This window comes from Erythranthe guttata, chromosome 7, assembly GCF_056151865.1.
Source record: "Erythranthe guttata isolate IM_541 chromosome 7, IM_541, whole genome shotgun sequence".
Taxonomy (NCBI): Eukaryota; Viridiplantae; Streptophyta; class Magnoliopsida; order Lamiales; family Phrymaceae; genus Erythranthe; species Erythranthe guttata.
This window is the reverse complement of record NC_142539.1, coordinates 1,272,532-1,297,041: the sequence shown is the minus strand read 5'-3', so window position 1 is coordinate 1,297,041 and position 24,510 is coordinate 1,272,532. Positions and strand designations below refer to the sequence as shown.

The following is a 24,510-nucleotide window of genomic DNA, read 5'->3' as shown; positions in this document are numbered from 1 at the left end:
TGTTCCATTTGTGCTAATTTTACGACAATGATTCAACACGTTGAGCAGGAGGATGATTAACCGGATTTTATGAATGAAAATCAAACCAAATTTCTCGATACTCGATTTGAGAGTGTTATAAGAGCTCGTTTCAGCTCAATTTCTCTACATAACAAATCAAACGTATAAAGCTCGAACAGAAATTTGATAAAATATGTACAAAAGACGAAGAAGTGCCCGAACTCGGTTCATGTTTTGCTCGATTAAAGCTCGTTCGTTCGGGGTCGACTCAATTTCTTATCAAATTAAGCTCAGACACAACAACTTTGCAAGGTCGATAAAAATTCAAACAAACTCGAACAAAAATGGATTCAGCTCGAATCAATTCGTAAACATCTGAATATAAGACTTCCAAAAATTGACAGTTGAACAAATAATTGAGCACTACAGCAAGAAATCAACACACACTGACACACAGACAGTGTACCAATGAAGTGTGAAATTGGATATCACAGACTATGGGCATTGATTTAAAGCAGCTTCTGTCGGGAAGATGGCAAAAAGATATAACACCTTACACAAAAGTACTTATGTGTCAGCTTCTTCTTTACAATTTCACATTTAACCCCAAAAAAGAAAAAAGAAAAAAAAAATCAAAAATAGAATGACAGCTTCTTGTCAATCTGGTTTTGCACAATATTACACTTCTCCAATAATTCAGTTAATTTATCGGTTACATTAATACTAGCTGCTTTAGTCATGTGCACCACCTGAACTCCATCTTCATTTTCTTCCTCAGCTATTGAATGGTCATAACTTGTCAATAAGCTATCCTGTGAATTCGTCTCTCGATGCTCCATTATTACAGCATCATCATAGGCCATAGGTGGTAATGACCTCGTTTGAAATGCTTCGTGTTCCGTTTGATTGGACCCCAATTCCCGATGGAAACCGCTAATTTCAACCATTTCGTCGAGTGACAGATGGACGACATGTGGAGGCGGAAATCTACTGCTTTTCGACTCCGTATCATCTTCGGAACTTTTCTGCTGCAATAATAATGTATATACTGAAGACACTTCTCCACGGTTTAAATTCATTAGCCGCCAACTAAATAGCCTTCGGAAAATCGATGCCCACTTCGGAATTATGTAATAGGTAGTGTTGTGAAGCTCGAGCCGTGTGTTCTTTTGAAGCACGATACCTGCCTCTTTTTGGGCCAAGTCTACTCCCATCATCTTACTCGTCTCTGTTAAATATCCGATTAAGCAATTTTCAAGCCGCGATATTAGACTCTCAATATCATCACCAATGTTAAGACCTCTATGTAACCATGAAAGGTCATCCTCAAAAACGGGGAGCTTTAAATCATTTAATGCAGAAATTAACATGTCGGTTCTCGAAGGTGAGCTCCATCCTATGCTCGGTAAATACCAAACTGCGGCTCTGTACTCGTCGGTTGACTTCTCGAGAAAGTCAATTTCCGGACAAGGCCAACCAATGGGATTTGCATGGGCTGCAGCTGCCATTTGCTTCATCGATTGGTCCAAAGCTTCGTTGAAAGCCGAAATGCAGTTGTTCGGACCAACTCCGTGAGTATTTGTATCCTCAAGAATCCCGAGGGTAGAATTTAAATGGGACAAAACCAATTCACGTGTTTTTGTCTCGGTGAGAACTATCTGCGGTGGTGATTCACTAGCCAGCCATTCTAGCGCTTCTCTTAAATGTTTATCGCTGAAAAATCCATCCATTTTTTTCGTATCCCTGTCTTTCAGAAAAACGATGTCCAACATAACTACCCTTTGTTTGTCAATGTTGTGGAGTCCCAAAAGATAAGCTATGTCGGAGGTATTAGACTCGTCCTTGCGAGAGCCACTCAAGATAAGAAGAGGCAAACGAGAACCAGAAGGTAGAGACATAACAATATCATGAAGACGTTTCTTCTGGATCTCTAGGGGAATATGGTCTGATAAAACGAAGAGAACTGCACTTGCTCCTGTTATTGATTTATTTATATCCTCAAATTGGATGCTCTTAATAACCGACAAACAACACGTTGGGTCAACACCGGATTGCGTAGAAATCCAATTTCTCCAAATTGCTAGACCAGGAGATGATACAAGCAGGTCGCCATCACCATCATTGTTGCCGGGCATAAGCTTAGAATGTAACCATGAACCCACGTTGTCTTTATGCACAGACGCCTCCTGAGAACATAAAACTAACTTCCAGCAAAGAAATTTGGCGTCTTGATTTCTTTCGATGAGTTTAGCAGCTACCACATCAGAAGGATTCAGCACTGACCATGATCTTTCTTGAATTTCATGTCTTTCACTCATGACATGGTCAATGTTGAATGTGTGGAAATCGCCTGATTGCTTTAGAGGAGGGAGGGGGGAAAGAAAAAAAAAACAATTAAAAACCTTACTAAAATATGCCACAGATATCAAAAATGCAAATTAAAAGAAATAGATATATTCCTCATAATATAACAAATCCTAAAATATTCACTTCAACAATTCACAAGATTCAGATTGCAAAAATGTAATTGACGTCCCTCAAAATGAGCATCATTGTAAATCAACTATATTGTTCACAAATGGGACTCCAATTTTCATGGAATTAAAGAAGAATTAAGCTTGCAAAACTTGAAGGATTATTGACTATAACAAATTTAGGTAGCTGTTTAGAGTCCAAATTCCTGATTGGTCTAAAGCCTATACATCATAACATAACAAAAGGGACTAATCACTGCTAAAAGAACCCTATTATACAAACTACAAACAGAGAGTCTAAACAGACATCACAACATAAGAGAGTGAGAAATACATATAATGCGCTATTCAGTACATAAAGAGATAACATAACACAGCTTTGAAGAAATACTCACTACTTCAAATCGCCAAATTGGTGGACCCAGAGAAAGCAAACTCAAGGCAGCATTTGCTGCCAACTGTTTGTGCTCACGCAGTTCCCTTTTCTTTGCTGTACGACGCTTCCATATCCTGAAAAATTAATAAGTAAGGACAATATCCAATAAAACAATAATCATAAACATCCACAAAGCTAGAATAATCTACAACCTCAGAATCAGCTTAAGTTTGGCTTCCACAACTTCTTTGTTATAATAACTTGTTGCCACTTCATCAGAATTATCTTCTTCCATGATACCTGTCTCTTCTTCATCTTCTAAGTCTTCAGTGAACATAGGTTGTGGTATTGGAGTATGGACAACAGAATTTAGAGGCACCACATGTAATCTATTTTCCTCAGCACTTTCTGGTGTGATTGGTGCTGTTGCTTCAACATCATGCTTGATTGATCTACCAAAAGAGTTTCTAAAAACAGGTTCAAACTTCGGTTTCTGTGCAGATTCAACTCTACTTCGTTGATATTCAGAGGCACTATTGGAAAAATCCAATACCAAGGGACTAGCTGGTGTCACCTCAGCCTCATGTCCAACCATTTTTTTATCAGACATCAGTAGAGAAATGGCTGTTTTATCCATGGGACCGTGCATGTTGCCTTTTGGGGATTTTGGGGATTTTGGGGATAAGATGGTACCAAAATCATGCATTTTCTGATCATGGAACTGGGTAGTATTTACGGGCACAACAGGTTGTAAAGGTACAGGTATTGGCTCAGGATTCTTCCTTAGCTGGAATTCTTTAACTTCCTCGGCAGAATACAATTCAGTAAGTGAAGGTAGTGAGACATCACTAGCTATCACCCTTGACCTTTTCCCATTGACCAGTTTTGAACGCTTGACAGGGAAGTCTTTATCGACATTGATAAATGCATTGTCCTTCACCATATATGGTTCTTCGAAATCCTTGAGTGAGAAACCATAGTATTCCAGAAGGTCTCCTATGTCCTCTTCCTGATTTTGAACAGAGACGAGGAAAAAACAAAGATGAAACTTCTCAGACATTCAACAGGAGCAAGTGACGACAACAATATGAAAAATTTTACCTCCATCCCAAGCCACTTAGCAACATGAGTGATGGGAATCCCTTGGTTAATCTGCAGACCAGCGTGCAATGAAGCAAGGGCCTGGGTCCGTAACTGAAACAAACAGCAAAGAAATAAAACATCATTGTAAAACTCCTCATCATAACTGCAAGCAATTTTCCGATTACTGACATAACTAAGCCACAAACATAAAATAAAACAAGCCATATTCGAACTGCCATGAGATTCGTACAATCGAACTGAAATGTTGGAGAGCATGATCATTGGAGAAGAAAATCAAATGTATGACTTTATGTCCACAGACTTAGTTAATAGAGTGATTAAATTGGAACGGCAGTTATCAGCAGCTAAGCCCTACCTTAGAGAAATGAGCGTGCATTAGACATGCTTGAAGATAGCTAGCTTTGTGGGCAAGCCTAAAGAAGGCAATAAAATTCCCTGTTCTGCAGGCTCTGCAATTAAGTAGAAATATTGGTATTGTTAGAGGATAATACTCACTGACAAGAAATTATGAACCCAAACAAATAATACTTTGGGGTTAAACAAACCTTGCTACATCACGGGCAAATACCACTTCTGGAGTTTGCCTCATTTCTGCAGTCATCTTAGCCAGATCAAGTGACAGCTCTGCAGGTTCAACCTGGCATGATTTTCTTATTTCACAGACAAAATCAAAATGGGAGTTGTAGAACCAATTTCCATCTTAGATGACTTACTTTATAGCCTGGATGCTTGTCAAGCTTGAGGAGTGCATAATAGCCTCTAAATTCTCTTTCTGATGATACATGTACTCCTTTTTTTCTGTGATCGTCATAAAACTGAAACAATTCAACAGATGTTTTGTTCATCTGCTCAATATTAAGATGTGCATCAAATCCCTCAGAGAATCCCTCTCCTTTAGTATATTCACATAATTCGTGCATGGCTATTATGTGAAGCCTTATCTGCCAGGAGAATTATTAGACACATAAGTTAGTTTCTTCAATACACAAAAGTACGTCATCAACACCTTAAAAGGAGGGGACTGTCAGATGGAGGAAAATTCGGGGTTTGAGAATTTAGAGGTGGACAGACAAGAACATTTTGTAGATGTGTTTTCTGTAATAAAGACAAAGCAAGCAAAATGGAGAAAATGACACCATATAAAAGACACTATTCAAAGGCTGAAACAGTCGCAAGTATCAAAAAGGAAAGGGAAAAAAAACATTTTCTTCCCCATTAAGAAGTTTCAAGAAAGGATATTGTGGTTTCGGTAAGAGAAAAATTCCCAAATTGCTATATCGAGACTGTGTTGACGACCAACTTCTTTATGCAATTTGAGATACCACTCCTCAAACAAAACTGTGTGCCAATAGTCCAATACAAAATAAAGATTTTCTTGGTTCATAGACATGGAAATACTAATTGCGCATCAAATATCTACTCATTCGTATGACAATCCACATGAGTTTTTATGTTGAGATACAATTGCTAGCTTATGCAATATCTTGTTTCTTATAAGACATCAAGCAGACAAAAACATACCATTTGCTCCAGCATACTGATGGCCTCTAGATTGAAGATATGCTGCATCCTCAAATCCATACGGATGGCCCTCATCCTATCCCATAAGAAGTTATACAAGCCAAGGAATCTATCATCATAAGGCTCATCTAGCAAATTCAGAAGATAGTCCATTGTGTTTCGCAAGATGGGCATTGGACGAATAAGCTCTGCTTCCCTCTCTGCAGTCCTAGTGTACTAGAGAATCACAAGACAATTTCCATCAGCGTGTTTGTGTTATTAACTTAAGAATATTCATTTACCATTATTTATTATTAGTTGGGGAAGATATCCAATATATACCTTTTTCACGGCAAGAAATTCACTGGTCAGATTTCTATCTCCATCCAGGCGTTCATATTGATCAAGATCTCCTTTTCTTTCACGTTCAGCTCTCTCGGACCCTGCGGGATGAAAATCGTCAGATTTATTAGAATTTAGTAAACCAGTGCACTTTTTTTACTAAGTTGTGCATAATACATGACTCCTCAGTCAAGAGAGAGAAGCCTTATCCAACAAATCCCAGACATTACATGTTATTATGTCTCCTTTTGCAGCACTCATGCCAAGCAAATGCATATGGTGATATGGACCAAATAAAAATTCATTACAGAGTTAACATTATACCAATTTGAAAGAGGTACCTGGACACATATCTGGACATACTCCAACTATATTACTGGGTGATGCCACGCCTTCATATTCTGACGAAAAATTGCCACCAACGGTATCCCCCATCACATCCATTGTTGGATCCTCTCTCTCTCTCTCGGGTGTAAGATGGTGTTGCATTTTGGTTGCAACAGTTTGATTTCTAACAGTAGGATGACTTTCCACGGGTTGGCTTAGTTCATCTTTAAACCGGGCCAAACGCTTTGCCTTGGCATGTAATTCCCTATACAACATATGCACAATACGATGAAGGTTCCATATGTAGCACAGTATTAATATACAAAGAACGCAATAAGATGATATTTACCGCTCAATATCTTCTGCAGGATCCAAATTCTCTTGAATTTTTTTATCAGGTGAAGATAGAAGTGGTATCTTGGTCCGTTTGACAGCTGGAAAGTGCATGGGCTTGTTGATAGAGGTTTCAACGCTGATGGTTGGTACAGATGTTGGAGACTGACTTTGATTTGGAAAACCATGAGCTCTGGAAGGAAAATTTGTCCTCAACTTATAAATAATGCAAAGACATTAGCCCCCAAAAAGTAGGGGCAGTACTACAGTTCTTAAATGAAAATAATAGTCGGACAAAAAATACAGTGATATAGCACAATGTAGCTCATTCGTGATGGTTGATTGATTACAAACGGATAACCAGACAACAATGCAACCAGAAACAGACAACCAAAGTAGCACTTCAGCAACTTGATTAAGTAGCAAAATCTAATCATAATGCAATCAGCCACACCAAGGCATAATAACATCAGTCTGACCAGAACCCACTTATTACTGCATCATAGTAGAATTCCACTTCTCTATTATTTTAATTGTGAAAGTGGGAACTTCACAAAAAGAAAAAATATGCCCTAAGTGAAACTCTCTCATAGTCTCATACCGTTTGTAACCATCAGATGCAATAGCAGGATTCTGTGTGAAACCACCACTGGGAGATGGAATTGTTGGAGATCTCGTTCGTTTTGGAAGTGAACCATCTACATGTGTGGTCTGAAATGTCCTTCCAGATTGATAGGCACCACTTGTCGAGACTGAAGGCATATCTTCTTGAACCAGTTGAGTGGTATTATTGATAGAGGATGTTGATTGATTCGCCCACGTGCGGGAGTGATAATGACTGCATTACAAACACACAGCATTATACATTGAGATTTGGTATAATTCACATGATTACGGTTGATCACAACCAACCGATTTGGACCTCACTCTAAATTTATTAATCTCATGGTGTTATATTGAGAAAATGCAAACATTAACAATTATACAAGTACAAAATTGAGCAAAAGAAGAATTTCAGAGAGACTTGGAGTAATAGATCTAAATAAGACCGACAGCTGCTTTTAATATGAGTTATCTGGCTGATATTAATCACTAATATCCCAGAAACTCATTTTCAACTTCTAGGTAAAGGCATGCAGAACCTTCACTGTAAATATGAGTTCTTATCTTCTACAACCCCAAACATTAAAAATAAAAAAATAAAAAATAAAAAAAACAATGCCCAATATTAATATAGCTGATCACATGATGAATGAGAATCTTAACTTATAACCACCGAGGAAGAAAGATATGAGGAAAGAAAAAAAACTCCAGAAACTAAAATAATGGTTGAAATTATGAAGATGCAGTCTAGAATTGGCTAGTTTGTAGCAAATATGCAAAGAGGCAGACAACGGGAACAATGTGTTGTTTATTAAGGTAAATTGAGCAGTAAAATTTTCAAACTTGAACCAGTTGCACTAAATATAGGAAACAAGGTATGTGTTATTACATTCACATGCAATTGTCTTTGACCCTGCAAACTATAAGTTAAAAATGGAGCACATTATTCCAACAATTGTTACTCACAAGACGTTCATTGTTCACTGCTCCCAATGCTTTAATCAGGGAATTCTGATAGATATACTTTGGAAGGAAGAAGAAAACAAATCGAGCATGAAATTTGAAGTGATTGGAAGAATTTCTAGCAAAAAAACAGTTTGTGGCACAAAGTGTGAGATGCACATGTAAATTAGAGGTACGTTACAGTTAACAGCCAGTGAAGTAAATAAAGGTTTCCAAATAGAATGACAGCCCAGATAGAACAGATAATTACTTTTGAGCTCCAGCAAAAGGGCGAGGGGGATCCCTACTAGGGAAGCTGCTGTCAAAAGCCAAAGGCGGTGAAGGCATCGCCTCAGGAGCATCAAGGTCCCTATAGTTGACCAAAGATCTACAAGAAATTCCAATTATTAGACAGAAATATAAAAACTCAAAACATATATTGCTGATTGCTTGCACATGTGTAAGAGGTGTAGCTATATCATAGGGTTATAATAACCATTTCAAAGAGTATTGGTATATAATTTATGGAGTATTATCTCTCACCTTTAATTATAAAGTGCAAAATGTGAATGATGTATTTGCCAGTACCAGTTTTTAAAACTGAACTTGCTAGGAATGTGATATAAAACCCAAAAAATGTTGAGTCAGAATCTTTAAGAGTGTGTGCTTCCAGCATCACTGTTTACAGTTCCATACATTATGCTATAATGTCTTATATTCCCGTGTTAAAAACTCAAAAAATCCCAGACCATGATAAAATACAGAAGCAACTCTGTATGACTGTGATCGTGCTCGGACTAAGCTCAAGTTAACACTTGTATTTACTAACTGACAACAGTTCATTCTATTTCCCTTTTAGTGTCTCCAAACTAATATGTGACATAGTTACTTGCAAATTTGACTATCAAAAGATTTAGAACTAATAAAAACTTCACGTGTTTAATCTTTCAGCACCCAGTAAACAAGCTGCTAAACTCAGACAAATAGCTCAAGCTTTCAAGAACTTAGCTAATTGATTTGTTTCCACATATTCCATTTCTCCTCTCACAATAAATTTTCCATTGCATGCCTAAATACAATGAAGCAACAAGCAGCAATGGCATTTTAAAAAGGGTAAAAATACCCAAGTAAAGGATTTCCTTTTAATTAGTATAGGCTTGTTTACTGAAAAGTGGTCAAAATACAGAATAAACAAACTCTTAACGTTTAGCCGATCTGACAGTTCAGAACGCAATCGGTCTTATATTAATGTGAAAATGACATGTCGAACTACAAACTCAATATTGAATATACTTCCAAAAATATTTATTAAACACCCTTAAACATGATACCTTTGGTGACCACCTGAACCGGAAACATTATCTTCTCGGGAAACCCCACCGGTGGTAAGAAGTGTCGGTGATCTTGTTCTTTTTGGAAATGGACCATCTGTGTGTTTGGTCTGAAACACTGGTCCAGATTGATAAGATCCTCCTGTTGTCGAGACTGAGGGAGTTCCCAGTTGGGCTGGTGGTGTGGTATTATGGCTGGATGACTTTGAATGATTACCCCCCATGGAGGACGCAAAATGGTGCCTACAAACCAATTCATTGAGAACAAGGCACAGAGCTCCAAAGAAGACTAAAAATTAAATTACACCAGTCTTCCTATTGACATGGAATAACCCATATCAGATGCTGAATAGCAAATCTAGGATAAAGTATTCGCATCCTTCTTTTCAAATATAAAATGGTATATTTTATAGAGATCGAATATTTAAAGTATAGTGTCAGAAACTCAATTAGCGCATACATGAAATAAGATGGAGTTTGTTTGAAACTATGTCCGTGTGACAGACAGTGAGAAAGCATAATAACTCCAAAAAAGCTAAAATGTGTTTTCAGTACCAAAGCTAGAATCTTGAAAATTATAAGATATGGCAACAACAGAGCATAACAAATAACAGCATAATGTGCTTTAAAGGCTGAATTAGGCAGCAAAACAAGGTACAATGTTCTGAGGAACTCACTGCTCATTGTGACGATTCTGGCCACCAGCATATAGATTTTTCTGAACAACCAGGGACGGCGATGGTGCTCGGTAAGGAACCGAGTAGCTCTTATCTAAAGGACTACCAGATGCAATGAAGAAGGAAAAATGTTAGTTGGTGCAAAGGATACACAACTGAAACCATATGATTAGAATGCCACTAAATCTCTGGCGAACATTCATAAAGGAAAAATTAATGTCAAAGCTATGTTCCAAACTTTTGGTATGATGAAATACAAACTCCAAAATCAATTATGGAACAAGTTATTTGTGTTAAATGGTTACGTTATTGCAGTAGACTAATAATCGACACCTTGGTGGCATTGATAGCATTTGGTTCACTTCCGAAGAAATATATCCATCTCCAAAATGGGACTTGTAAAAAGGTTTTACAGATATTTCCACAAATTTGGAACAAATGCACTAAAATAACCATCCAGTAGAAACATAAATATTCACTTCTCGAAGAGTCTTCTAGAGGTAAAACGTAATCTAGAAGTACACACAGAACTATCACAGTCAATATACTCTTACAAATGAATTCACATATCTATAAGTCCATTTGGAATGATATTCACCCACAATCATTATATTAGTAATATGCTTTGACTACAGGCGACAATGTGTAAACAATATATAAATTTTGCTATTTACGACCAGTATGCGCACAAAAACCGAAATGATGAAAATGAGAAGAAAAAACAAAGTTAAAAGAGAAAGAAACTATCTATGACAAACCTGGTGTTTTTTGAAATTTCATCTAGTGATTGAGAATAAGGTAAATTGGCTCTTTCAATATATCGAAGTTCTGAGGTTTTAGCAGGGGGGCCAGTTCTTGAATTACTTGAAGCATTCTGTGACAGAAGGGCTGGAGGCCTTTGATAGGTTCGGGCATCATGATCTTTAAATGGCGATGCTTTCACATCATCCCATCTCAAAGGAGGCCCGTTGCTTCTGAAAGAAAATCCATGCCATGAACAATAAATATAATCAATTCATTGTTTATAGAGATCCAATAATTAAAAATAAAGCGTGTCAGAAACTCAATTAGCTCATACATGAAACAAGATGGAGTTTATTTGTATCTGTGTCCGTGTGACAGAGAGAGTGAGAAAGCATAATAACTCCAAAAAAGCTAAAATCTGTTGTAAGTACCAGAGCTCAAATCTAGAAAATTATGAGTGTAGCAAAAACAGAACACAACAGATAACATAGAAGGGCTGAATTAGGCTGCAAAACAAGGTAAAACATACAATTGAGGCACGTACTGCTCATTTTGACGATACTGGCCACTAGCGTGTAGATTTTTCTGAACAACCAGGGAAGGCGGTGGTGCTCGGTAAGGAACTGAGTAGCTCTTATCTATAGGACTGCCAGATGCAATGAAGAATGAAAAATGTTAGTAAAATGTTGATTGGAATTCAATACAGTGGGAATTTTAAACTTCAACTAAAACTCAGTGACAATTCAACGACATATCGGAGTATTTCAGGACTTCGTATGATAAGAACTTTGATCATAAGATGTTTGTGCCTCCATAAGAAACAAAAGAAATCTTACACTAAAAATTCCAATTTTATTTTTTGAAAAATCAAAGGTAATATAACTGACAATAAGTCATAAAAACAACAAAAGAAATGCATAACACCTGGGCATAAATAAATAAGGTAAATATAACGAATATGTGCTATTAAATAACAGTAAGATTTCACGGATAATTACTCGTGTCTTCCTGGAAAAGGGCGAGAGGAAGCCAAAGGCGGTGAAGGTGTGGACCCAGAAGCATCAAGGCCACTATAATTGATTGAGGACCTAACCAAAAAATTCCGGTCAATGAATATAAATGGGAGAACACTTGTATAAACAGCTACATCGCAGGATTATAAGAATCGTGCTAGTTGTAAAACTAAAACATCTGACATATAAAATGGACTTCGTGACTTAACAGATTTAGCATCGCTAATATGTCCAACTGGTTGCCAATTTTCAATTATCACTAGTTATAAGCTGCAGAATTCCCTAACTTATCTACTTGAATAAAGTTAACGAAATTGATTAGCAGAATTGAATCCCCCAAGTCACCGTTCCATTGAGCAGTCCCATTTCAAAAAATAGATATAAATTCAATTTTCTGCCTTAAGAAAGGATAAGAACCAGTTTACACCATAATACTAATTTACAGTATTCTTAACCAAATAAATAAGACTTCTAAACCCAACCAACATAGTTAGAAGTAAAAAAGGCAGCATAAACAGTGAATCCTAAGAGTTCCACACCTCGACATAATCACAATCAATAAACGGGGGCATACGGAGGAGCATTTCGTAATTCAATATACAGATTCCCTTCGTTTTTCCCTTTAAAATCAAATGAGCAGAACAGTTATCTACTTCTATTTGCTACAGACTTCACCAAATTTAAGATTATAAAACATAAATTCAAATTATAACCCAAAATACACACACACACACACACACACACACACAGAGAACTCATACCTAGGTGAAATCGGACGAGGAGGAGACGGAGAAGGGAGGCGAGGAAATTGGGCAAACGGGTTCTGAGCTGCAGGCGGCGTACTTGGACCAGAGTTCTTCCCAAATCCACCAAATGACATTCTTCTTTCTGAATTTTTCAGATCTTTATTGTCCACATACGAGTACGTGAACTGTGTGAGAGAGAAACTATCGAAGAGGCGTATAATATACACCTAGGGAAGGGTTGTACGTCGTCTTCTTCAGGTCCCTTGGAGCTCAGTAATTTTGTCTTGTCAGAAGAAAAAAATTGGGGGGAAGGGTTTTTCAGATTGAAGACGACGACTGAATATGCACATTGCCAAACGGCGTCGTATTACGAAAACGCTGTTCTTTTTCTTTTATGAAGACTTTTTTGAAATTGGAATACTATTTGTGCAATAATTAATTTAGGGCTGGTAACTTGGATCCAATTTTATGGACCCTATTAGATTTGGTTCGATGCACATGGATTCGGTTTGCATTAAGTTCAATTAGACATAAATCGGATCGGACCAAGTTGACAACTTTTTACGACTACACATTTTGAATCTATTAAAAGTCCAACATAAAATGAAGGGGCTTAATCAAGCCCAATTAAATCACAAGACAAATCTATCAAAAATCAAAATTAAAAATTAAATCCAATTTCTCAAATCGTTTAATCACAACTTATCGTCACTTCTCATATTCAGCATCCACCCCCAATGTTCCCCCACACCTCGCCACCGTCGCCGCCTGCAGCGCTCATTCAACAGCGTCAACACGACAGGCCTCTCTCTCTCTCTCTAGATCTCTCTCTCAACACGCTTGATGCGGATTGATCCAAATTCGATCTACTTTGAATTCATTCATGTTATTAGCGTATATATTTTCGCTAATACATGTGTTTAATTTGGGATTCAATTCTTTTTTTTATCTAATCCACATGGATCCATAACGAATCGGGTCCAAGTTAAGTGAATCGCCACCCATAATAATCATACATGAGCTATAATTAGTTCCAAGAAATATCAAATATATTTCGATCCGTTGTAAGTAGTTATTTCATCGCATTTACACGTAAAATAATTCATGAATATATAATTCATAATAATACGTACAAAATTCGAATTTCGAATTACATCCCTCACCTACTTGCTCAATTTGTAACAAAATTCAATCCTAATATAAGAAAAATGTTGCTATGCATTTCTATTTATTGTATTTCTAAATCCAATCCTGGTCTCTGCAACAAAACTTCCATTTGAGCCGGAAATCCGTCCACATTCATTCATCTACAATGGAAGTGATGATAACATACTATTTATACCACTTAACCTTCTTGCTTCTCTGAACCAAATTGATTAAAACAAAAAATTGCAAGAAAAAATCCAATGGCATCAAATCCAATTCCAGTTGAGAAATCGGAGGAGGAATGGCGTGCGATTCTCAGCCCCGAGCAGTTTCACATTCTCCGTCAAAAGGGCACCGAGTTCGTTCTCCGATCAACCCCTTTTTTTTCCTCCAATTCCACTTTTTTTACTTTTTGAATGGTCGATTTCGATTGAATGCATTTCCGTTAGGGTTTTTGATTTGATGAAATTTGTTTACTGTTAGGCCTAAGGGAACAGGGCATTACGACAAATTCTACGACGAAGGCGTTTACAAATGCGCGGGTTGCGGTACACCTCTTTATAAATCCACAACCAAATTCGACTCCGGTTGCGGTTGGCCTGCCTTCTTCGAAGGTCTACCCGGCACTATCAACCGCTCCGTAAGTATATCGTAATCTGTATGTATATATATATACACACACACACACACACACGAGCGCATAACAAACGGTATTTGCAATGTGTTATATGCATAATGTATGTATTTTCAGCCGGATCCTGATGGAAGGAGGACCGAGATAACGTGCGCGGCATGTGGCGGGCATTTGGGGCATGTATTCAAAGGCGAGGGCCACCCGGTGCCGACCGATGAGCGCCACTGCGTTAACAGCGTCTCGATTAAGTTCATGCCTGCCCCGTAATCTAGTTCGGGATGTAATAAAAGCAAAAGTAGTGGGGATTGGAGAATAAATCATTCTAATGAAATGAAAGTTTATTTTGGGGGTTTATTTGCCTAAAATAATTGTTTATGGGATCAAATTGAAAGAAAAATTCGAAAAATTACAGGGATACAAAATAGTCAGTAATCACCTCCCATCTCCAATCATAAACCCTAGTGTATATGATTATTTCTTCATTCCTTGACTGCACTGCTTTAAAGCTTGAACTTCTGCTCCAGATCATGAACAAATTAAAATAAATAATAATAAATAAAAGAACACCAGCAACAATTACCAAAAAATAAAAAATAAAAAATAAAATACCTTTTTGACAAGATTTCCAATTCCGATTGGTGTTGACCAGACAATCCTGCAATCCGGTGGCGTGAAATCGGGTTAGGGTTTACCAATTTCATAAGAAAAATATGAATAATTTGTGATTGTGGATATATATATATATATATATATATATATATATATATATATATATATATATATATATATATATATATATATATATGTGTGTGTGTGTGTGTGTGTGTACCTGCAATGATAAGTAGGCGGAAGAACACTCTCGAAGCTGCTTCACGTTCTCGTCGTCCTCGTCTGCATCGCTCTGGTGCAATTCCGGCGGCGGCGGCGACGGCGGCGGAAGGTGGGTTGGGCTTGGGCTGGATTTGGGCGGTTTGTCCATGTAGAAAAAAGTGTGTACCCAACAGTTTTGAGAGTGGTTATATTTTGTGAGTCAATTGGGCTTTTAATTTTATATCTTTTTCTTTATATGAAAGTCATTTGGGCTTCATATATATATATATATATATATATATATATATATATATATATATATATATGGGGACAACTATTTTGAATACTAATTTTTGCTTAGTTGAATACCAAAAAAATAGAAATTAAATAATTAATTGTAAATTACTTTAATACCCTTAATGAAAATTAAAACCAAATAATATTACAAATACTATTTTTCTTTCTTAAAAACCAAATAATCAAAAACCTAAAAAAAACATTTCCCTCCTCACTCCCAAACCCCTCACCTCCTCCACCTCCTTCTTCTCCCTCCCCAAAAACCCTCCTAAAAAACCCCAAAACAAAAGAAATCAAAACCTTACACAACTTGCAAAATGGCCTCAAATGACAATAGAATGGTAGTTTACGAGCAAGGAGAACCCATTCAGGTATGTATTCATGTATTTTTTGAGCTAAAACATCGATTTTGAATTTTTTTTTTTTTTAAAGCTCGCCATGTATTTTCGACACATACAGGTCGAAAATACACCTATTTTTCGACATGTATGTGTCGAAAATACCCTTAGATTTCGACGCCCAAGTGTCGAATTATGATGCAATTTTCGACACTTAAGTGTCGAAAATTACCCAAAATTTCGACACTTAAGTGTCGAAAATTGCATCATAATTCGACACTTAGGTGTCGAAAATTACCCAAAATTTCGACACTTAAGTGTCGAAAATTGCATCATAATTCGACACTTAAGTGTCGATTTGGTTCCTGTTGCAAATTTACTTGTCTTATATTTTCGACACTTTTGTGTAGATCGATTGCACCCATTCATTTACCACGTCAGAAAAATTCCCAACAAAAGAAGCTTTAATGGCATGGGTTCGTGAAGTATGTAAAAGAATTGGAATGGTGTTAATGATTGGGGGTTCGAGTGACGGGGATAGAGGACGTAGGACACCGTATGTGATTGTTCGTTGTGAGCGTGGGGGCCATTATGTTGGCAAGAAGGTACCAGGTGAAGATGATCAAAGACCGGGAAAAAGGAGCACCGGTTCAAAGAAATGCAATTGTCCGTTTAAATTGAAGGGGACAAGGGAACACAAGGATGATGAAAAGGCTGAGTGGAAATTGGATGTTAGTTGTGGTATTCACAACCACAACTTATTCGAAAACTTGCACGGACACTCTTATGCCGGAAGATTATCAAAGGAGGATGTTTCCTTTGTTCACACTATGAAGAAAGCAATGGTGAAACCAAGGGCAATTCTAAGAGCATTGAAGCAAAAGGACCCGTCTAATGTAACTGGTATGAAGACAGTTTACAATACTATCTCTAAGTTAAATTTCAGTGAATTGGATGGGAGATCTCAATTGCAATCATTGTTTGTCAAGTTGAAAGAAGATGAATACCTCTCGTACCATAGATCGAACGAGTTGAATGCGATTACCGACTTGTTTTGGATCCACCCGAAATGCATTAAGTTGGCACAGTCGTATCCGTACGTATTCGTCATCGATTGCACGTACAAGACCAATCGTTACGGACTCCCATTTCTTGAGATTGTGGGTTTTACTTGTACCAACAAGACGTTCTCAATTGCCTTTGCTTACTTGGACCACGAAAAGACGGAAAGTTTTGAATGGGCGTTGCGTTGTTTGAAGGAGGCCATGACCAGTTGTCCTCGGCCTAATTGCATTGTAACAGATCGAGATTTGGGTTTAATGAAAGCAGTGGCCAATGTGTATCCATCGAGTCATCACTTGCTGTGTCGGTGGCATGTGAACAAGAATATAGTGGCCAATTGTAAGAAATTGTTGACGAAGAACCCTCTCCAGACTTCTTCTTGGTCGTGGTCTTTTTCTTGGTCGTGACTGATATGCCCTTGCCTTTATCGGACAATTCCTTCCTCTTTTTACGGTTCGAGACAGTCGGAGGTATACGAGGTTGACGTGGTTCTTCCACTGCAAAATAACACACAAATAAAAATTAATATACATAATATAAACACAAGCAAATAAAAATAGGAAAAAAAAAAAAAAAAAAAAAAAAAAAAAAAAAAAAAAAATTCACAGTTCAAATTCGACAGAAACCTGTCGAAATCTGGGGTAATTTTCGAAGTTAACTGTCGAAAATGGATTGCATTTTCGACAGGTTGCTGTCGAAAATGCAACCCATTTTCGACAGTTAACTGTCGAAAATTACAAAATCCAAACTCAACACTTTCACCATTTTCGACATCTATATGTCGATTTTGGATGAATTTTCGACAACAACCTGTCGAAAATTCATCGAAATTCGACATGTACAGGTCGAAAATGGAGAACGAAGAACCGACCCACGAATCTCAAATCAATGCTCAAATCGACTGAAATCAGATGCACCCATTACTAATTAACGATCATTCTAACCTAAAACAACCAAATCCTAATTACCCATATCAAACATTCAAATCTTAAATAAATATTAAAGAAAAAAAAATTTGAAATAACTATAACTTACTATTCGAAGACGACGACGGCGGCGGCTTTGGGCGACGTTGGGCGGCGTGGGCGGCGTTAGGCGGTGTTTGGCGTCGGCGTCCGGCGGCGGCGATGGTTGGAGCGGCGGCGGCGGCGTCGGGCAGCGTGGACGGAGGGAGGTTGACGGAGGGAGTTTTTTGTGTTTGATTTTTTTTTTTCTTTTTTTTTTATTTGGTTTTCAAATAGGTAATTTCAAAGAAAAATTAATGTAATTAGTATTTTGTATGAAAGGGTATTTTTGTACTTTTATTTTTATTTTGGTATTAAAGTAAGAAAAAACTTAAAAATATGTACTCAATTGTGGTTTTCAACTAGGTAGTATTCAACTAAGCAAAAATTAGTATTCAAAATAGTTGCCCCATATATATATATATATATATATATATATATATATATATATATATATATATATATATATATATATATATATATATATATATATATATATATATATATTCATTTTTTCTTCAAAATTGAAAATTTTCGATTTTTTCGATATTTTGTCGAACCACCTATTTATTTACTAGTTTCGATTTTCGAACAATTTCGAGTGTCGTATTCAAATAATTCAATATAATTTCACTCTCATCTTCAACATTTTTACTATATATATTCTAAGTTATGATTCAAGTTTTAGAAATTATTTTTGGGAAAAAAAAAATCTAAATTCGAAATTTTGTCCATGTGTTGTAATTAAACAAATTGAGGCTCTTCGTTAAATTGAAAACCGGACTTCATTCGATTTTTCGGGCCTATGAGATGCTACACCTGAAGAAATACATCGAGTAATCTTACACCGTCGATCTGTGGTGCAAGGTGACCTGGTGTGTTTCAACGGATAGAGCATCTACAAAATCGTTCTTTTTATCAATAATCTCCAAGGTTCATCTAAATTTATGGAGATAACAAATTGATTTTTTTTTTAATCTTTAAATGGCCTTATTAGTAAGAAATACATAATTATTAATAAAACAATTAAATTGTACCTAACTATTTTTTTAGGTAAACTCATTAATTATTCATTTCAATAGAGTCATAAACAATAGTGATACAATTTATTTTCTAAAACATTTCCAATTTACAAATTTGGTCCTAGCCAATTAATATTATATTAATAATATAATACTCCAATTTAAAAAACAAAATCTACATGTAGAAAATAATAATTAAATTTCTTATAATTCCTCCCTTAACCCAATTAAATATAATTTCATGGGCCATTCACTAACCATAGTTACCTCTAACACAAGATCCAACCAAGACATAAATTAGAAAAATAAATAAAAATAATTAAAAATAAAGAATAAAAAATAAAATTAATTTATTTTCTCCCAAAAATCAGAGAATATAAAGAGGGGAGAGAGGAGAGAGAGAATAATTCAATGCTTTAAAGCTGATAGAATTATTATAAATAAAAGAAAAAAAGAAAAAAAAAAAGAAAAAAAGAAAAAACAAACAAATACAACTATCCATAATCTTCCTACTTACATCCCATGCTCTTTAGATTTGTTCAACGTTTGATCGCCCAATAAATCATAAACCCGAATCCGGTACGAATCGATGATGTGAAGAATTAATTGAAAAAGAAAAAAAATCTCCAGTAATTTTCATTTTTGTTCGTTCTGGGATCTTCGTGTGTGAAAATTGAATCTTTTTGTTGTGTGGGCTTTTTCCCCAGCTTTGATTGCGGTGATCTGTCGATTGGGTCGAATTGTTGGTAGCTGTTGAAATTTGCATTGACTATTGAATTGTGTTGTTTCTGAATTGAAATCATGCTCTGTTTATTTGTTCGTCTGTTTTAATTTTAATTTTAATTTTTTTTCTGATTGCAGATTTTTTTAATTTTGTCGGTAAATTTTAGTGACTGAAACAGTGGTGTTTTGTTTCTGTGAGTGTTTGATTAGAATCGGTTTGGATTGAATGTTAGTGAATCTGTATCGATTGAGCTGGTTTGCAAATGTATTGATAACTGTGTTAATCTGGATTGGTTTATGTTTCTCTGATGTCGAAAGATCGATTTGGGAATCGAATTTTTAGCATCGAACTTGTGTTTGTATACATTGATTATGGAATGTATTGAATTTAGCGAAATCGAATTGATTTGCAGATTAGATATGGCATCTATGGTTGCCAAAGCTTGTAGCAGTACATCAACTCAAATGCCGACTATGACCGTCCAAGAAAAGGGAAGTCGGAACAAGAGAAAATTCAGAGCCGATCCTCCGTTAGCGGACCCTACTAAAGCCATCCCTTTACCTTCGAACGAATGCACGAGTTTTGAATTCTCGGCCGAGAAGTTCGAGAGTCATACAAATATGTGCGATATGTGCTGCATAAACCAAGACCATTCCGATTCTCTAAAACTCGACCTCGGATTGTCGTGCCCCGTAATAACATCGGAAATCGGCTCGAACCAATCCAGAGAGGAGGTCGAAGACGAGTTCCACGATGCTGATTGGAGTGACCTCACGGAATCCGAGCTGGAGGAGCTTGTTTTGAGCAATTTGGACACGATTTTCAAGAGCGCGATCAAGAAAATTGTTGCTAGTGGTTATAGCGAAGAAGTTGCTACGAAAGCAATTCTGAGGTCCGGCCTTTGGTACGGGTGTAAAGACACTGTGTCGAATATAGTGGACAATACATTAGCGTTTCTTAGAAGTGGCCTCGAAATCGATTCCTCGAGGGAGCAGCATTATTTCGAGGATTTGCAGCAGATGGAGAAGTACATATTGGCTGAGCTCGTTTGCCTTTTAAGAGAGGTGAGGCCCTTTTTCAGCACGGGTGATGCAATGTGGTGTCTCTTGATATGTGATATGAATGTATCGCATGCTTGTGCGATGGATGGTGACCCTTTGGGAGGTAGTTTCGTCCGAGATGCGAATTCGAACGCGAATCCCTCGATCTCTGCTAAACCCCATTTGAAAAGTTCCGAATCCAAACCGAATTCATCGGTTTCTTGTGCACCTAAAATAGCTAGCGGTCCTAAGTTGAAAGCGAAAGCTTCCTTTGTTCAAAATGCACCGGCTCTTGATTTAGACTGTCAAAATCACGGATCGAGTATTAACGAGAAACCCTTTACCACATCTGCTGAGGAGAAGTTTGTGGGGAGTAGAAAAGTTTCCGGAATCACGAAAAGGGAGTACATTTTACGTCAGAAATCGTTGCACTTCGAAAAGCACTACCGCACGCACGGTTCCAAAAGCACATCAAGAACCGGTAAACTGAGTGGCTTCGGCGGCCTAGTCTTGGATAAAAAACTCAAAGGCGTGGCGGAATCTACAGGTTTGAACGCCAGGAATTCACCGTTCAGGATCAACAAGTCTGCAGTGGGACCCACATTCGGCCTCGAAAACAGCTCTTCGTTGACTTTACCCTCGCCGGTCAACTCTCCCGCTTCGTTATCTGCAGCAGATACGGAGCTCTCTCTGTCTTTCCCTTCCAAAAGCATCATCGCTAATCCAATGCCAATCAGCTACAGCAGCGAAGCGGCCAATTTTACATACCTCGGTTCTTCGAACGACAAGCCTGTTTCACAGTGGGCCCCACACGACCGGAAGGAGGAGATGATAATGAAGCTGGTCCCACGAGCAAGGGAGCTGCAAAACCAGCTCCAAGAATGGACCGAGTGGGCGAACCAGAAGGTCATGCAAGCTGCAAGAAGATTAGGTAAGGACAAAGCCGAGCTGAAGACGCTCAGGCAAGAGAAGGAGGAAGTGGAGAGGCTGAAGAAGGAGAAGCAAACGTTGGAGGAGAACACGATGAAGAAACTTTCGGAGATGGAGAATGCGCTGTCCAAGGCTAGTGGACAGGTGGATCGAGCTAATTCGGCGGTTCGAAGGCTCGAGGTGGAGAATGTGTCTTTGAGAAGGGAAATGGAAGCCGCGAGGTTGCGAGCGGCAGAATCTGCCGCTAGCTATATGGAGGTTTCGAAGAGGGAGAAGAAGACTTTGATAAAGTTTCAGTCTTGGGAGAAGAATAAGACCGTTTTGCAAGAGGATCTTGCGGCTGAGAAATTGAAGTTGATCCAGATGCAGCAGAAGCTAAAGCAGTGTAAAGATATACGGGATCAAGCTGAGGTATAATGATTTAGCGAGTTTATTGTTATTTGTGCTAAAAAAATCAGCTTGTTTTAAATATTTGCACAAATAACCCCCTTACGATGCAATTTTTCAGCATACAACCCCGTAAATGGTGCTTTTGTAGGGGTTAAGTTAGTTTAGTTTGCTAAAAAAATTGAACCATAGGGGGGATTTTGCTGATATTTATAACATGGGGAGTTTTTTGACATTAGAGTAAACACAGGGTGCTAAATGCAATTACCCCATTATTTAGCTCTTAATCTATAATAGAACTTGATTATTGCATGGAATTTGATGTGCAAAGATATTGTGGTAAGAACTCAATGCTATAGTAATTACATGCTTTTATGTTTTGTCAACCTTTCGTAAATAGGTTTATCAACTATTTATCGAACCTTACGTAGCTGCAAATATCCTTTGCTAGAAAGATAAAGATTAGACAATGCAAAACCGATTCTTTCTGCAGGGCTCTTTTGAGTTAAAAAAGACTCGTTTGCGGGCAAGATTTTTTTATTTTCTTTCCTGATAATAATAACTTGACAGGCGAAACTGAATCAAGAAGTGAAGGCGAAGGAAGAGATCCTCAGACAAGCGAATTCGTATAAAAAAGAACGAGAGCAAATCGAAGCCTCCACAAAATCCAAAGAGAGCGCAATGAAATCTCGAGCCGAAGCGAATCTACAAAAGTCGAAAGAAGATATAGAGAGGCTCGAGAAGGACATCTCTCAGCTGAGGCTGAAAACCGACTCCTCGAAAATAGCCGCTCTCAGAAGGGGCGCAGTGGACATGACATACGCAAGCAAACTTGCCGACTTCAGAGATAACAATAACAACAACAGCAACAACAGCAACAATATATCTGCTTACATCTCCAAGATTGTGGCGGGGTCCACCACCGCCACGTCAGCGGACGTGAAGCGGGAGAGGGAGTGCGTGATGTGCTTGTCCGAGGAGATGTCCGTGGTATTTCTCCCGTGCGCGCACCAGGTGGTGTGCACTGTGTGCAACGAGCTGCACGAGAAGCAAGGGATGAAGGACTGCCCTTCTTGCAGGGGGGCGATACAGAGACGTGTTTGTGTGCGTTACGCTCACTCGTAAGTTTTTTTCTTTTTTTTTTTTCGGAGATGTTTTTTATTTATTTATATAATAATGTTTTCGTGTGTTGGACTGATTTTTCTTTCTTTTTTACAATAAATAGTGGGGGTTTTGATGCTCTCTGTCAAAATTTGGGACTGTTTTTATATATATAAGGTTGCATTTTTTGTAAGTGCAATGTGGAAAAAAGGAAAGGGTTGTGTGGAGTATGGGTTTGTATATGGTGGTTTTCCCATTTTTATTGAATAAATAAAATTGTGTGATTTTCATTGTTATATAATATATATGCATATTTACACGTCTACCCTTATGGCATCAATTTCGACAGAATTTTCTAGATTTCGTGGAATGTTCTTTAGTTTGTACTCGTTTTGTACAAGAATGCAGTTTTTGATGCACCACAATCTGATATTTACACGTCTTATGATTATCTTGTTTCAAAATGTGGAGCTCGAATGGGGTAAAACGGGTACAAAATGGAGAATATTCCATATAACGTAGAAGATTTCATTAAATTTGACACCGCAAGGGTGGACGTGTAAGAAAATTCATAATTGAGGTGGGTGGTTGTCCTAAACACCAAGGGGTTTTTTTTCGTAATTTGACCTTACTACAGGGGGGTGTTTGTAATTTACCCTAATGCTAATATTATCATGTTCATTTTATTTTATCAATATATATTACACCGGTCAAGAAATAGATTAAATTAATAAAAAGGCTAAAGTCTTTTAAAGATTACAAAATTGATTTAAAAAAACGTTAAAAATAAATAAAATCGGTCAAATAATTGGAAAAAAAATGAATTAAATGACAAAGACATGTGAAATTGGTCAAAGAGTCAAAAGAAAAATATTAAATTGATTTAAAACAAGTTTAATAGGTCAAAAAATATTAAATTCGTCAAACATCAAAAAAAATTATAAAAGAACATTACAAAATTTTCTTCAATATGGAAGCCTTAGTATTTTTAATTTATTTGTTTATTCAATAATACATATATAGAGGATACATATTGTTGGGATAGCAAAAATTGGAAGCAAATAAATTAAATAAATAAATAAATTGTGTATGAAAATAAACTCCACTTTAATAATTGTTCAAAGGAAAAAATCAACTTATTTGTGACCAAAGGCAAATATGATAAGATAGGAGGAAGCTGGGCTTACACAACTCTCTTGTGTTCTAAACTGGGCCACGTGGCATCTATTAGTTGGACAAACAGTATATTCAATGGGGCCCAACCCAAACTCCTTTTTCTTTATTTTTTATTTATTGTTTTTCTCAAACTTGTTCTTAAAATCATTTTATTGGAAAATTATCACAACTCATTAAGTACGATTAAACCTTTATAAATTAATATATTTGCAACTATAAATTATTTTATTAATTTAGTGAAATACTAAATTATCGAGTTAATGATTTGACACGTTCTCATTGAGTCGGGAATAATAGAATTATTATTCAAACAAAGTTATTAATTTA

General features: G+C 37.0%; 5 protein-coding genes across 6 annotated transcripts; 3 read left to right on the top strand and 2 right to left on the bottom strand.

Annotated features, from left to right (window-relative positions):
• Nucleotides 1-529: 529 nt before the first annotated feature.
• On the bottom strand, nucleotides 530-12,998 carry SAC3B (SAC3/GANP/Nin1/mts3/eIF-3 p25 family). Of its 2 annotated transcripts, none has more exons than XM_012977029.2 (19): nucleotides 12,528-12,998; nucleotides 11,752-11,841; nucleotides 11,298-11,399; nucleotides 10,768-10,983; nucleotides 10,010-10,111; nucleotides 9,333-9,575; nucleotides 8,273-8,389; nucleotides 7,058-7,294; nucleotides 6,473-6,649; nucleotides 6,138-6,388; nucleotides 5,797-5,897; nucleotides 5,476-5,691; nucleotides 4,668-4,895; nucleotides 4,500-4,591; nucleotides 4,310-4,403; nucleotides 3,952-4,044; nucleotides 3,063-3,859; nucleotides 2,870-2,984; nucleotides 530-2,357 (listed from the first exon to the last, which is right to left on the bottom strand). In XM_012977029.2, the coding sequence occupies exons 1-19, from the start codon at nucleotides 12,644-12,646 to the stop codon at nucleotides 633-635; spliced, it is 5,115 nt and encodes a 1,704-aa protein (XP_012832483.2). In that variant the 5' UTR covers nucleotides 12,647-12,998; the 3' UTR covers nucleotides 530-632. The 2 variants fall into 2 exon arrangements, with proteins under 2 accessions (XP_012832483.2, XP_088676705.1); XM_088820579.1 differs by having other exon boundaries at nucleotides 11,283-11,399; nucleotides 12,528-12,906.
• A 744-nt stretch (nucleotides 12,999-13,742) lies between these two features.
• Nucleotides 13,743-14,714, top strand: LOC105953270 (peptide methionine sulfoxide reductase B5). Its single transcript, XM_012976926.2, has 3 exons — nucleotides 13,743-14,016; nucleotides 14,142-14,298; nucleotides 14,410-14,714. Exons 1-3 carry the CDS (start codon nucleotides 13,919-13,921, stop codon nucleotides 14,557-14,559), a joined length of 405 nt encoding a protein of 134 aa, XP_012832380.2. The 5' UTR covers nucleotides 13,743-13,918; the 3' UTR covers nucleotides 14,560-14,714.
• Nucleotides 14,598-15,339, bottom strand: LOC105953272 (Cox19-like CHCH family protein). Its single transcript, XM_012976927.2, has 3 exons — nucleotides 15,122-15,339; nucleotides 14,902-14,947; nucleotides 14,598-14,807 (listed from the first exon to the last, which is right to left on the bottom strand). Exons 1-3 carry the CDS (start codon nucleotides 15,269-15,271, stop codon nucleotides 14,764-14,766), a joined length of 240 nt encoding a protein of 79 aa, XP_012832381.2. The 5' UTR covers nucleotides 15,272-15,339; the 3' UTR covers nucleotides 14,598-14,763.
• A 101-nt stretch (nucleotides 15,340-15,440) lies between these two features.
• On the top strand, nucleotides 15,441-17,142 carry LOC148768957 (protein FAR1-RELATED SEQUENCE 5-like). Its single transcript, XM_088820878.1, has 3 exons — nucleotides 15,441-15,770; nucleotides 16,148-16,980; nucleotides 17,067-17,142. The coding sequence occupies exons 1-3, from the start codon at nucleotides 15,717-15,719 to the stop codon at nucleotides 17,140-17,142; spliced, it is 963 nt and encodes a 320-aa protein (XP_088677004.1). The 5' UTR covers nucleotides 15,441-15,716.
• Nucleotides 17,143-19,146: 2,004 nt separating this feature from the next.
• Nucleotides 19,147-23,300, top strand: LOC105953365 (putative E3 ubiquitin-protein ligase RF298). The gene is made up of 3 exons (XM_012977030.2): nucleotides 19,147-19,404; nucleotides 19,962-21,930; nucleotides 22,477-23,300. Exons 2-3 carry the CDS (start codon nucleotides 19,969-19,971, stop codon nucleotides 23,029-23,031), a joined length of 2,517 nt encoding a protein of 838 aa, XP_012832484.1. The 5' UTR covers nucleotides 19,147-19,404; nucleotides 19,962-19,968; the 3' UTR covers nucleotides 23,032-23,300.
• Nucleotides 23,301-24,510: the final 1,210 nt, after the last annotated feature.

What these genes read in the sequence shown, in the direction of transcription:
- LOC105953270 (XM_012976926.2), top strand. Translation starts at nt 13,919, where the DNA reads ATGGCATCAAATCCAATTCCAGTTGAGAAATCGGAGGAGGAATGGCGT. An exon ending in CTCCGTCAAAAGGGCACCGA is followed by an intron (nt 14,017 to 14,141) that starts GTTCGTTCTCCG and finishes GTTTACTGTTAG; the next exon opens with GCCTAAGGGAACAGGGCATT. An exon ending in CCGGCACTATCAACCGCTCC is followed by an intron (nt 14,299 to 14,409) that starts GTAAGTATATCG and finishes ATGTATTTTCAG; the next exon opens with CCGGATCCTGATGGAAGGAG.
- LOC105953365 (XM_012977030.2), top strand. Translation starts at nt 19,969, where the DNA reads ATGGCATCTATGGTTGCCAAAGCTTGTAGCAGTACATCAACTCAAATG. An exon ending in ATATACGGGATCAAGCTGAG is followed by an intron (nt 21,931 to 22,476) that starts GTATAATGATTT and finishes ATAACTTGACAG; the next exon opens with GCGAAACTGAATCAAGAAGT.
- LOC105953272 (XM_012976927.2), bottom strand. Translation starts at nt 15,271, where the DNA reads ATGGACAAACCGCCCAAATCCAGCCCAAGCCCAACCCACCTTCCGCCG. An exon ending in CCGCCTACTTATCATTGCAG is followed by an intron (nt 14,948 to 15,121) that starts GTACACACACAC and finishes ACCGGATTGCAG; the next exon opens with GATTGTCTGGTCAACACCAA. An exon ending in TTGGAAATCTTGTCAAAAAG is followed by an intron (nt 14,808 to 14,901) that starts GTATTTTATTTT and finishes GATCTGGAGCAG; the next exon opens with AAGTTCAAGCTTTAAAGCAG.
- SAC3B (XM_088820579.1), bottom strand. Translation starts at nt 12,646, where the DNA reads ATGTCATTTGGTGGATTTGGGAAGAACTCTGGTCCAAGTACGCCGCCT. An exon ending in CCTTTTGCTGGAGCTCAAAA is followed by an intron (nt 7,295 to 8,272) that starts GTAATTATCTGT and finishes TTTGTAATGCAG; the next exon opens with TCATTATCACTCCCGCACGT. An exon ending in CCTGCAGAAGATATTGAGCG is followed by an intron (nt 6,389 to 6,472) that starts GTAAATATCATC and finishes TATGTTGTATAG; the next exon opens with GGAATTACATGCCAAGGCAA.
- LOC148768957 (XM_088820878.1), top strand. Translation starts at nt 15,717, where the DNA reads ATGGCCTCAAATGACAATAGAATGGTAGTTTACGAGCAAGGAGAACCC. An exon ending in AGCAAGGAGAACCCATTCAG is followed by an intron (nt 15,771 to 16,147) that starts GTATGTATTCAT and finishes ACTTTTGTGTAG; the next exon opens with ATCGATTGCACCCATTCATT. An exon ending in ACGGAAAGTTTTGAATGGGC is followed by an intron (nt 16,981 to 17,066) that starts GTTGCGTTGTTT and finishes TAATGAAAGCAG; the next exon opens with TGGCCAATGTGTATCCATCG.